At 39.1% G+C, this 14065-nt stretch overlaps 1 protein-coding gene across 1 annotated transcript; it reads right to left on the minus strand.

Annotated features, from left to right (window-relative positions):
- Window positions 1–1002: 1002 nt before the first annotated feature.
- LOC102715443 ((+)-neomenthol dehydrogenase-like) lies at window positions 1003–6848 on the minus strand. The gene is made up of 4 exons (XM_040521184.1): window positions 6751–6848; window positions 6344–6608; window positions 2896–3078; window positions 1003–1610 (listed from the first exon to the last, which is right to left on the minus strand). The coding sequence occupies exons 1-4, from the start codon at window positions 6798–6800 to the stop codon at window positions 1209–1211; spliced, it is 900 nt and encodes a 299-aa protein (XP_040377118.1). The 5' UTR covers window positions 6801–6848; the 3' UTR covers window positions 1003–1208.
- Window positions 6849–14065: the final 7217 nt, after the last annotated feature.

Consider the following 14065-nt stretch of genomic DNA (forward strand, 5'->3'; position numbering starts at 1 on the left):
ATATTTAATTATTTGTCTTATTTAAAAAATTATGAAAACATCATTTATTTGGCCTGTGACTTACTTTATTATCAAAAAGAACTTTAAGCATGATTTATTATTTTTTGAAAAGGAAAAGTCCACACTTAACTCCTTCAAGTAAGAAACGTGGTAGGGCGAATCCCCATAGATGTAATTATCCAGAGCCTTTATCCAACTAAAAAAGAAGGCTCTCACTTGAGCTGGAAAAATGATGCCCGTCAAGGTTGGACTAGGCCCATCAAAAACAATTTTTAGCAATTTTATATTACCTGAGAAAATATAGGTATCAAAATTTTACACTAAAATTTAATACCGGTACCTAGGTACATGTATCAATTTTTATATAAAAAATTTAAGTACTTCTTGTTAACTAGTCAACTACTATAAAATTACTCAATAATTTTACTATGTTCTCGTGGACAATGAATGAGTGCCATTTGGGCATTTGGCTACCCTTTCCGCAGGTCGCCCGTATTTTTTTTTCTCCATGCAATCTCTGGTTTTAACAGCAACATATGGACAGTTCAGTCTTAAGTGAAGTATATAAAGAGAAGGAAGGTAACTGACATCTACTAACATCGTGAAATAATTGATGTGATTAATGACAAGTGTTCATTGAGATAATCTTCAGTCAATTTCTTCCGTGGATTTCCAAGTACGAGGGACGAATAATCCATCTGAATTTGGACCGCACAAAACATGTGGAGTACGTGTGTGGCTGGTTTTTAATTAACGAATGTTAGCTTAACATTGCCATACTAACAGTATCATCATATTTTTCCAATTTAAAATTTAGATTTTCAACCTTCAATTTTGAAGTTGGTTTTGGGTTTATTAAATCGCAGTTTATATATATATATATATATATATAATTTATTTGTAAATTATTTTTCCTTTGTGAATACTTTGTTTTGTTTTTTCTCTTAAAAATAAAAAAGATGAACACCTAAGCAGTTTAGGAATTAGACAAAAGATGCATACTGCCATATATATTATAATTTCACCGTCAACTGACATGCTTTATGATGAGCACCTCGTGGGTTCTCTGCTCTAGTTTTACAGTAGTAATGCGTCCTACTTGTACTCGGACGTCAGGAGGCAGCTGAGCCTACGTGTGTCGTCGACAGTGTCACAGACTCAGCTCGGAGCTTGGAGGAGCATGGCGCTATAGCTAAGCTAGCTTAGCTTCACAGCTTGGAGTAGAGCTGAGGCGTGCACCACTTGAAGAACTTGCCGGTGGGGAGCTCGCCGGGCGGGAGCAGGGCGAGGCCCGCGGCGACGCGGCCGGCCTCCTCGGCGGTGCGCGTGCCCCACCCGCGCGTCATGTCGGTGCGCGTGAACCCGGGGCAGAAGCAGTTGACGGCGACGCGGTCGCCGGCGCTGGCGAGGCGCGCGGCGAGGAGGCGCGAGTAGGCGTTGAGCGCGAGCTTGGACACGGCGTAGTCCGTCCACACCGCCGGCCACCCGCGCTCCGCCCACGTCCCGTCCTTCACCTCCGCCAGGAACCGCGACGCCATGCGCTCGATCTTCCCCTCCGTCAGGGCCCCCTCGTCCAGCAGCATGCTCCGCAGCGACGGGTCCCTCACCTTCTGAAGAATGCAAGAGAAACACCTCCGCTTAATTCAATAATGTATAGTGCATTGTTTTCTCTCGCATATACTACTCCAGTAACAACAGTTAACAGAAAAATATTGTGATTTCTACTGCTCTAGTCAAAAATATTTATTGGTTAAGACAAGATTTCGTCAGACTTGTAAAAATCCAACAAACAATTTTGTATTGAAATAATTTATAAAATATATTAAGTTTATGATCCTATGATACTACTTTTCGAGGAGAATCCATGTTTATCATTTGTTTTGTATTTAAATTAAGCATTTGATAAATTATCGATAGTCAGATTTTTATAAATTTGATAAAATTTAATCCTAAACAACAGATATTTTTAACTGGAGGAGGAAATGTCACTGCAGAATGTCAAGATGCTCACTGTTTGGCATTCTTGCTCACATGTCAAACTACAGAAGTGCACAGCACTACTGCCATGATCGAGCAATTTGTCTTTAATCTTTTTATGTTTTCCTAGTTCAGAGTTCAGTACTGGGTATATGTGGTGGGTTTTCGGTTGGGAATTCAGATGACTATGGAGTTCAGACAGCCTCGTCAGTCATCATTCAAGAAGTGGATAGAGAGTTGGTAGGAATATTACTAGGCAGTGTAATACTGATGTCATGTGCAATGATAGAGACTCTGCAATAACCTTATCATCTGAAATAGTCTAGTGCGTTCAAACGTTGAAGTCCACGGCCTCTCAATCAGCTGATGAGTGAGTGATGAGCTCAGAGTTGATTGTTTGATTAGGCCCACAAAGCAAAAAAACATACAAACAAAGTTGTAAGCCAACACCAGCATGTGAACTCGTTACTCTGCAGGTGTGAAGTTTCAACAATGCCTGACAATTATAGTGCCGCCTTGCCGGCATCAGAGAAGGTGTGGGGGCAAGATTTGCTTAATTGCTTCCAGACTCTCTCTTCAGACTTTTCAGAAATTTTAACGTAGCCTGAATCTTACGTGCTATCAGAGTGTTAGGTGACTCATGCAGGCATGCAGCCATTTTCCCCGACAGTTTTTATTTGTTTGGACTTCCAAGTGACAAGAAACTAGGCCACTCTTGTCCCTTTTAAAAGTGAAGGCCACTAGGCCACTATCATACCATACACTAAATTTTCTCCGGTTATTTGCCCTAAGGGATGCAGTAAATGTGTAGTAACTATTACTATTGGTTTACATTTCTACAGTCAGAAAGGTCACAATACACTCAGTAATTCACTTGAAAATTGCCATGAACCATGAATTAACCTGATCATCACTTACGTTTAGAAGGCCAAGCTGGGAGCTGATGTTCAGGATCCGGCTGCTGGCGGCCGATCGCCGGAAGAGCGGCAGGAGTGCCTCGATGAGCATCTTGGCCCCGTAGAAGTTGGTCCTGAGCACCGTCTCAGCGTTCTCCACCGAATTGGTGTCGATCTCGTTGAACGACACCGCAGCGTTGTTCACCTGGAGAATTAATTAAAGCCGGCGACAAAAGAGTTAATAGGAGCATCCGGCAGGCTACAGAGATAGCCCAAAAAATAAACAACAGGAAAAATGTACGCGCATCGACCTGAGGTGGTTCTACGAAGGATTTCAGTAGTGGCAAACACTTGATTTTATTTATAAATATGTTATTTGTCTTTTTCTCTAAATAAACCAAATAATCGCCCACTATTTTCTTTCAAGAAAAAAAAAAGTCAGAAAGCAGTTCAGTACAGGATGACACGAAATTGAAGTGGTTACAATGATTATGTGTAGCTCCAATCGTTTTTAGAAGTACTTTAACCTCCAATAGATAGTGTTCTTGTTTTGCATTATCGAGTTAGGTACTCTTGTGAGCTTTAATTTGTCTAGTCGATCTTGAATAACAAATAGAACTAGCCAATTCGAATTTATGCCACAGTATATAAGCATGTTAGTTTGTTCCTGCAGAACATGTCCTTGACAGAGGCAAACCAGATTTATGATTCAATAGTTAACATAGGAGTAGTCACCTCCTTTCTGATCTTATTTTTTTTGATTTACTTGATGGGGGGTGGGGGAAGTCGAACCTTATAGGATGGATTTTCATGGACTTAAATACTAAAGAAAATATGAATGTATAAGTAACTTCAAATGCAAATTTTTATTTTCCTTACGTCAACGTAAACATATAATTAAGACCTAGAACAGCATGGCATCTACAATAATGTTGTGAATTAATGTGATGACTTGGATCCTAATCTCTGTTTCGAGAAAAAAAATAAGAAAACAACTTGCAATTGGATCCTAATCAGTTAATGACCCAACTGCCACGGCTTAGCTTGGAGTATTATTTTATCGTTTAGATTTCAGAGAACAGCTCTATCTGCAGCACTGTTCCATCGTCATGAAAGACAGGATTCCTAGTAGTTTTGTCAGCTTCACGTAGAAATGTAGAATACTTGCATTGGCCCGCATGGAAAAGATGTACAACGACTAATTAATCTAAGATAGATCTGCACTGGATCATTTCTATCTTGATAGTTCGTGCGTGCTGGTACTTTTTAAAACGGTGTATCGTGTATCATGCGGATTCAAGGCTGGTCAGATGCCCACATATTTTATTTCAAGTCCTTGCCAGACATGGAGGCATGTAGTTGTATGTATATACGAGTATATGCTAATATGCATCACAGCATGAGGACATGTCCTTTACCTCTTTATATTGCTACCTGGTCGGCCTTACTGGACTCAGGACAATCAACATGACACACACGCGCATCCAATTGATGTAGTTTGCACTCAGTTAATTATGCATTGGCGTGTGTACGTATGTGTGTATATAATAAGAGCTTTTTTTAATACTTAAGGAGATACCATGAGGTATCACTCTTTTCTATATAAAATTTGGTATCTTCTAGTACCTAAGGTATTAAGAGATACTAAATTTTATATGAAAAAGATTAGGTACTAAGAGATACCAAATTTTATATAAAAAAGAGTGGTACCTCTTGATACCACCTCAAGAATGATAAAATTACTCATATAATAAAGAAAATGCTAACAGAAACTGCCAAATTCAATTTGAGGACTTGAAATTAACACATAGCTTGAAAGAAAAAACTAGTAAGATATATATCGTTGTTGGTGATCATATTATAACGGTGTAAATCGATCAATTGAGATTATTTATGATAAAATTGTATTTAAATAGAAGCAAGTGATCCATCTATTTTATATTACAAGATTATTTTACCATAGATTCATCAATGAATCAAAGTATCTATTTTATAAGCTTTTTTACTATCCTTGAAATGACGCAGTACTAGTGTAAAAACTTTGATATATCATGATCGTAGATGCCTCGAGATACTAAAATTTTATACTAAAAATTTATTGCCACTGCTAAAGGACGATAAAGTTTCTCCATAGGACAGTAAAATTCAAATTTGATCATGTCTTATATATTTGTCAAGATTTATTAGCATTCATATGAATCTAGAAATAATCATAGATTCTTATAATATATAATAAAGATAATACCATATATGAAACATAGTTCTACCTCGAAATAGATTTCAATCTAATACCATGAAAAACTGAACTGTGGAAATTTAGCTTGCTACTGAAGTGCCTTGACAAGGCCACGAAACTTAATACAGAAATTATTGCATTGGATCGTTATCATTCAGTTTCTGGTCGTATAAAGTACTATTATTCACTGGTGAAAAATATGTTCATATATACAAATAAAAGAAACTGACCGTATTTAAGAGTGCAGGCCAAAAAAGTCAACAGTGCATAGCCATATGCATCTGATGATCGAAATCAAAATAACAAGTGAATGATGACGCCACCTGACTGTCTAGTGTCTAGTAATAAGCTGGTCGGTCTCCGAACTCGAGAAGAAAACTGGACCTAGTACAGGCGTACAGCGACAGCTATGCAAATGATGCAATTCTCAACTCTCAAGCCAAAATCAAGAGCAATCTATAATACTAACAAGTGTCTAGAGTCACCATCAATGACCATGACTTGGACCAGCTTCCTGCTCTCGTCACCCTCTCTTATCCTGCGACATAGTATAAATTAAACGGGGGCACATCCCATCGGAGGAGCTAACCGCGACATTGACTACACAGCAACAACAAGGTTGGATGGGTCACACTGTGACGCTAGCAACCAATCTGACCATTTGGCTGTGCCCTGTGCTTACCATTCTATGGTTTTGATAATATTCTCTGCGTGAAGTTAGCTCGACCATATTCCTCCTAACTTTGGTCTTCATTATATTTTGGCAAGCAACCTATTCATTTTTCCTGATTAAAGTGTAATGCAAAGCACAGAAGGAAAGGTAACTTAGGAACCACACTTTGGAAAGAACGGGTAAAAGCCAGAGGGTGGGGTGTAAATTTCTTATTTTTATTTACCAAGTAGAGTGGCTAGGAGGTATCTGTAGCCAATCAATTATGCAGATAGGTGGGTCGGTATAACATGCATGATTGACTGGTTGGTGCCAATAATACACTGTCATTGCACACAATTTTCAGGTTATTTTGAAATGATCTGTCGTTCATTCTATGATCTGTCTGTCTATGCATCCGATCCATCCGCTAATTGCGTAGACGCGAAGTGTTGCGAACTGTGCTACAAGTGAAACGAAACGTGCATAGGATGATGATGATATCGACGAGACGAGGAGGTCGGGGGAATTGAGCAGAAAAGCGGGTGGAGGGTGGATCTGGTGAGTTGATATGATGGGACTGACCAGGATGTCGAGGCCGCCGAACTCGTCGCGGAGCCAGGAGGCGAAGGCGGCCACGGAGGCCGGGTCGGAGACGTCGAGGCGGCGGAACCGCACGGAGCGGAGGCCCCTCGCGCGGAGCGCCGCGGCGGCCGCCTCCCCGCGCGCCTTGTCCCGCGCCGTCAGCACCACGGACAGCGCCTGCTCCGCCAGCCGCGTCACCAGCGCGTGCCCGATCCCCCGGTTCGCCCCCGTCACCACCGCCACCGTCTCCCCCGTCCACCACGCCCTGCTCGATCGATCGGCAAAAAAAAAAAAAACACATGTACTCCCCCATCAAATCGATCCCACACGCATGCAGGGCACCAGATCGATCCAGTCGATCGATCAACATCAAACCAGCCCAGCCAAAGGTAGCGTAAGATGCTTACTCGGGAGGAGGCGTCGTCGTCGTCGTCTCCTTGGAGCTCTGCAAATCCATCAATGGCGCGCGGCTGCGGTTGCTTCGATTGGAGGAGTGGGTGGTGGACTGACTGGGACACTGGAGGCAGCCGGAGAGGGGGCACCGGGTATATATAGGGACACGGCTCGACTGGACACGGGCCGGCGCGGGGCGGAGAGGACGAGCTTTGATATTCGTGTGTGCCAACGTGGGCCAGCGGATTGGTTGCGGTCAACCGCGGGCGAGCCAGTCAACCGGGCAGAGTAAACGGCGTATGGACACTGTGACAGCGAGCGAGCGAGCGCGTCTGAATCCTGACGGCGATCGAATCATCAAATGGGAGTATAGTAATAAATTACTAACTGCTCGTACTATGAACGGGCATCGCCAGTGGCATGCATGCAGGCCCCTCCTGCTGCTATAGTTTAATAGTATTTTCGGTAACTCGTATAAATTTAATAATCTATATTATTATTTAGATAATCATACCACTGAGACTCTCTCTTTGTATTAGTTATTATCATTCTAACGAAACATTCACATTATCTCATATTTTTTGTGTTCTTGAGAAAGCTCTATTTTTTAAATAATATAAAATATCTGCCGGAGTAATTTTTTCTCATTGCATACTCAAATTATAGTACAGTGTATCTGTTTGCTCTAACGTCATAGTTCAGGAGATGATTCTAAATTGTCTAGGGATTTTTTTCTCGCCTTTTAATTATGATATACGAATTATAACAAAAAGAATAAATTAAGTTCTGATTACTAATTGAGTTATATTTGTTTTTTTAACTCATAGAAGTCAAATTTAATCATATATATTTGTAAAGCGATATATCATATATTAATATATTATATTAATTTTTCGATGAGTATGTACGTGAGCTTAGTCTGAATGAATAACGAAGACACATGATGTGAACCTTATACTTTCTCCGTACTAAAATATAGTTATTTGTAATATTTAAATTTAATATAAGTATTTATATATTTATTTTTATGATTTTAATTATTTCAATAATTTCAGAGTTGATTGGATGTTTAGAAAGAGAATATAATCCATTTAAAATTTAAAAATTTAACCATTAAAGTGGCTAAAAAGAAATGTTTTAATATCTTTTTAATGTATGCTAAACAGTCTACAACTGCTTATATTTTGTGACTGCGGGAGATTAAATTCGGATGCGTGAAAACGCTTGCCCTCAGTCATACGTGGATAAGGGTATCATTTTTCACTTTCGTTTAATCTTATAAGCTAAAATTTAATTCTTTTAAACCTTAAATTTAAAAATTGATTTCGGGATTTTTTTTATTATAGTTTATTTTTTAAACTATTATTTTTAGATCGATATAACATGTATATAAAGGTTTTATTTATAAATTATTTTTATTTATAAATATGTCGTTTGACTTTTTCTTAAATAAAAAATGATAACCCGGCCGCTGAGATGAGAAATTTACTGGTGTCTTTGTCTTTTTACCAACTACTCAGTATCCTTTAGTGTTAAAAATTAGTCTTCTACGTATTATCAATATCTTATTATTTCATATATAGAATATAACTTTACCCCTCTTAAAGAATCTATGAAGTATTTAATGTATAATTACAAAGCACATTGCTAGTATAACTGAAAAAATTGCAGCTGCGCGTTATCTCTATCCCACGGTATAGGCGTATAGCACTTTTAGCATCAATTTTTGTTACAGAATATAGCAACTTTGCGATCCACATGTGCTTCACCATCCCACCCCGATCATAATCATCTCTCGCTTAAATTTTTTTCACGTAGTTTTTTTTAACCAATTACTAGCATCTTTAATTTAATTCCACCCCTCTCATTACTACCCGATGAAAAATTTCTCGAATTGTTTAAGGGCAAAGTGAGCAAATTGACTTGGTATACCAATAGTTTTTTTAATTAACTCGTAAGAGTTTCATTTATACCTTCCGGAACAATGTTTAAGAGTTGAATAACAATGGCAGTTCAGTCTCAATATAAACTACAGTATATAAGTATATTATAAACTACAGTATATAAGTATATTGTATGAAAAATTGTTTATAAAACATTTGGTTAGTTAGAAAAAACATAAGCGTTAATCTTCTAATATATTTGGGGGCCAACTGATTACGTACATGCATATACCTGCCACCACCACACATGCATAAGCACATCCCATAATTTAAGACTTCAACTATCGCTAGTTAGGTAATGAATTTAATGAGACTAATGATTTACCGCTGAAATCCATCTCTTTGAGGCAATATATAAGAATCTCCCGTAGCCTTTCCAGCTCACTCTATTTTGGTAATTTTAAGCAAAAAATAATCCTTCAACATACTTCTCATCCAACATGACAAGCAGAATGGCTGGCCAAATTTCTCACATGGCTAACTAAGAATATCTCCAACAGCTTCTTCATCTCACTCTCTAAGCCAAAATTTAACTTAACTATTTTGAACAAGCACTCCAACCGTCTCTCCATTCCACTCTCCAAGCCATCGGAATAGCCAAATTTCTTCCCTCACTAGCTAAACTTGGCCAGCCTAGTACACTTGCCATTCACTTGCCAAATGTGGACCTCACACATGGGCCCACCATCTACTCTCCTACCACTCTACCGAGGCCGAGCTCAACCGTCGCTGCCATCCAGATCCGAGCGCTGCCACAAGCCGACACCGCCGCCGGACGAAACCACTGTCGAAGACCGCCGAGGGTCGCGCCGCTCGGTTGCCAAGCTGACGCCGCACCACCTCTCTGTGCCGCTCCGGGCGCCGTCTCCCTGCGCCTCCTGCCTCACGGGCTGCTAAGAGAAAGAGATGGAGAAAAGAAAAGAGAAAGAGGGAGAGAGAGGGGCTGACATGTAGGGTCCGGATGTTATACACTCAGAATAGAGAGGATGGATGGAGAGACTGTTAGAGTTAAAAAAACAATTTGATTTGACAAATAAAATGGAGAGAGGCCAAATAGACATTTGGAGAGTTCAATTTAGAGAGGTTGTTGGAGATGCTCTAAGGCTTTCGTTGGATAAGTAATCGGCGCAAAAAACGTCGTAGTAGATTAATATATGATTAACCAACTTTTCAATATATTTTTCTCACGAAACACACACAATTTAGTAATTTGAAAAACGCGCATACGAAAAACAAGGTAATTTGGTTTAGTTAACCAGGCGAAAGAACGTGGCCTAAATCCAGCAAGTTGAAACCCCTTGCCAAATAGGGGTCCCACACCCTACCTTCTCTCCACTCCCCCGCCATCCCTTTGAAGCCACTACTCCGCCACCTCCCCTAGAGCATGAGCACACACCATCACCGGTCGCCTATGTCTCTGCCGACCCACCACACGAGCCAACCATCGTCACCCTATAGGTACTAGTAGCAACCCGATGTCTTAGGTCATCACTGTTTCGCCTGTCAAGGTTAGCACTCCTTTCACCACTAACCAAGGTTGCTAGTCGTCGTGTCTCCGCCTCTCCATAGGAGACCATTGTCATCGTCGTCCCCGCCTTAGCCTCCTCCTCGATCGCACCCGATCCCCACCTTTGATAATTCCTGATGCCAGATAATGGTACTCCCGTCGTCAACTTCTTCTCCTTGTTCAAATGATGTTGTTGCTGCCGCCGGCTTCTTCTCACCACTGTAGTCGTCGACTTCCCCCTCTTGTTGTCAAATGTTAATGTTGCTGTCGGTGGACGGTGGACAGCTGTAGAAAGTAGGATTGACCGTGGTTGGGAGTAGGGCCATCAACGAGTTGAGCTCGAAGATAATAGTGCAAATGGATAGAGCGAATGAAATATAGAAAGAAATCATTTTAGCAAACTTGTCAAATTGTAAATTAAAATGGTGAGTTTAATTTGGGTAGGCCATTGGAGATGCTCTAGCGAGGTGTATTTCGTGGGTGTTCTTGGCATGTGTACACAGTGGCAGAGTGTTTACATGCCTTCCATATAACTAAAGAAACACTAATGTGTTTTACCTTTTCAATGCCTCTTTTTTTAATCGCCAGCACAGATGGTAAGTTGGGGTGCCTGAAAGCGTTCCTTGATCGAGGAAAACCTGCCAGAGACCAGTAAAAAGTGCCCCTCAATTTCATAATTAATCTGGCCAAGCGATCGGCGTACTGCATGCGGTGTTCTCCACTTGGGCATGCAAGTGGGGCAGCTTGGAGCCTTGGAAGTTTTCTTCCCTGTATCCAACGGAAGCGACCGGTTGTTCAGCTTCAGCACCTGCCCGTCTTCGTGTTTGTCGTGCTTCATGGCCATGGCCATGCATGGGTCGTCGATGAAGTAGTCTAAACTAAACACCGCCTTTTCCTAGTTCAATCAAGAGATCATGATTCCGTCAGATCAGACTGGTTAGTGAAGGAAGAAAAGCGATCCTGTTCTTTAGGAAAAAGGAGGATCAAGTGCGTGAAAGAGCGGAAACTTTATGTTCACCCACCCATACACAACTACTGATAGCTATTATTGTAATATATATCTAAAGTTCTATGGCTGTACTGATTTTTATAATTATTATTAGAACTTTTTTAAAATTTTGAAACTAAACTCTCCAAAAACTTATTTCCATACCGATCCTTTTAACACACTAACCCGCCTGACGTAGCCAACTAATATTGTCATACATGATATGACTGATATGGCTAAAGTAATAACACTGCCGATGAAATAACGCTATCACGACATCCAGAATATTTAGTGACACCATGCAGGATGGTGTAGCCAAAAGACTCAAATCTGAAAATAAGTTTTGTGAGATTTAGTTTTAAAATTAATTAAATAAAAAGGTTTGAAAATAATAAAAATTCGGTTATACTACGGGCACCTTTATTTCTAAAAGAAACATTTCTTTGGTGTTTAATGATTAATCGCCAGTATTTGCCCAGTTATGAGAATTGAAATAGGCGATGACTTGAATAAAGCGCACGATTTCCTCACTTATAAATCCTATTGGTTCTTTGCCAAGATCGATATGCAAAACCTGCATATCAAGTGGTCTTTATTTCTTGATGCCACGAACGGATTTAAAAGGACCTCACTTGCACGCTTCACATCCGGAAAAAAAAGGGTAATAATAGTCACAAAACGAACAATTCCCTTAATACTAAGTCGTTGCTAATTAACGAGCATCAATTGTCAAATACTACTACAGAAGTAGACTTGCTGAAGTCTTCGAGTTCTTAATTTGGTCGCTAGGCTGCTCGAGACCGAGTCAGATTAATTAAACTCTCACATCCGGATATACTGGATATACAATCAAAATTTCACTTTCGAGATGTGTGGAGAATGGAAATTATGTCTCCAATCAAGCATGACTCGCACGTTTATACGCGAACATTAACGGCTCGTCCCATTTCTTCCCGGAAACTATAATAGACTAATTAGGTATTTAGGTGCAATTTGGACACACCCTAGATCTTAATTACTTTGTTGGAGTACACGTTACAAACTGTCAATTTTTAGTTCTCCTTTTTAATCATTCTTTTTTCATGAATGTAAATGACAGCGACGACATCCATAGGCATCATTTTCTCTGTATATGGGGCATAATTGTTAACTCAAGGTACAATCAATGTACTCTGAGGGTACTAATTTTTTATAGAAATGTGATATATTGAGACACTTTTTTTAAGATGTTATACTTTTTTAAAGATGTTAAAGAAAACTATTTTCTCCATTATCGCACTTGTTTTCAGGCAAAAACATTTCTTCAACTTTTAGTCGAATGGTGTCAATAAATCCCGTTGCAACCTCTATAGGGGCGTAAGTGGAAAGCCTTCTTGTGAGAGCAAGCCTAATAATATATAGCCAACAAGTTGGCTATAAGACTCCTTGTAGTCTTCTCTTAGCTTACTTATATAATAGTTAGCTCTTTACCATTAATGCAGGATCCACATATCTCTCACATAATTTCTTGGTTCTTGTGTCCAAGCTGACTATAACATTACAACCCACTACTCCTCTTTGTCCTCCTCTCTCTCCTCCACATAAGCATTTAACCAGCTTAGAGCAAGTTAAATAGTATAGCCAACTAATAGCTCCAATTCATCTATAGCCAATCTAATAGCTCATTCATACAATAGTTGTTTACAAAACATTACTACATGGTCTCACATGTTATATACACACTCTGTCTTCAAGTCCACGTGCAGCTGACTACAAATTAGTAGCCCACCTCTCTTCTCTCCTCTCTTATCTATTTAAAATATACTTATAGCTGACTTATAGCCTGCTATTGTACCTGCTCTTATAGCCTCCTATTATACTTGCTCTGAAGCGGAAGTAGGTGGAATTTCAAGTCGAATCATGGCTGTTTGGACAGTGGTTTTATCATTAAGATGGTGTTCTAATTAATTTTCATGTATAATCGATTGTGATATTTAATGCATGGTTGTTCATTATACCAACCCTATAATAATTGATTGACTTTTTTTAAACATGGCCAGAATAACTTACATGGTATAAACTAACTTGAATAACATTCTTTTAGTAGAGTTAATGCTTTTAAAAATGCATAATTTTACAGTAATAAACGGCTGTCAACTCCCGCATCTAATACATGCTAAAGCCGCGTTCGGCAAAAGAGGAGTAAGTTAACTTACCCAGCGCGGAAAATAGAATAATAGATTATTACATGATTAATTAATTATTAATTGTTAAAAAATAAAATAGATTAATATGATTTTTAAAACAACTTTTCTATAGATTTTTTAAAAAAATACACCGTCTAGTACTTCAGAAAATGTGCACGTGAAAACGAGAGAGATAAGTTAACTTAGCCATACTTGTGAACGTGGCCTAAGTGGTGGAGGAAGAAATGAGAATGTGGGATATAGTCGGGATCACGTTTTTCACGTTTCATGGCTCCTACTAAGTAGTACTATTTCATGTTTTCTTTTATTTGATACCATTGGGTTTTGAATTTATATTTGACTTGATCATCTTATTCAAAAGTTTTGTGCAAATATATAAAATTATAAGTCATGTTCGAAGTTCTTTAGTAATAAATTGTCATAATAAAATAATTAATAATTATGTAATTTTTTGAATAAGATCAAACATAAATTTAAAAGTTAACTATCTTAAATAAAAAATAAAAAATAGAGGAAGCAATACGTAGCATAGTAATTTAAATTAGCACCCAAGAAACTAACGGCCAAACTACTACACCAAAGTGACATCAAAAGCGGAATAATCCACTGTCACGCAGCACCCTCTCTCAGGATTAGAGAACTACTAGTAGTGCATATTAGGTTCACGAAAGGCTAGTTACAATATTAATCAAGCATCAGCACAAC

The sequence above is a fragment of the Oryza brachyantha genome, chromosome 2, assembly GCF_000231095.2.
Source record: "Oryza brachyantha chromosome 2, ObraRS2, whole genome shotgun sequence".
NCBI lineage: Eukaryota > Viridiplantae > Streptophyta > Magnoliopsida > Poales > Poaceae > Oryza > Oryza brachyantha.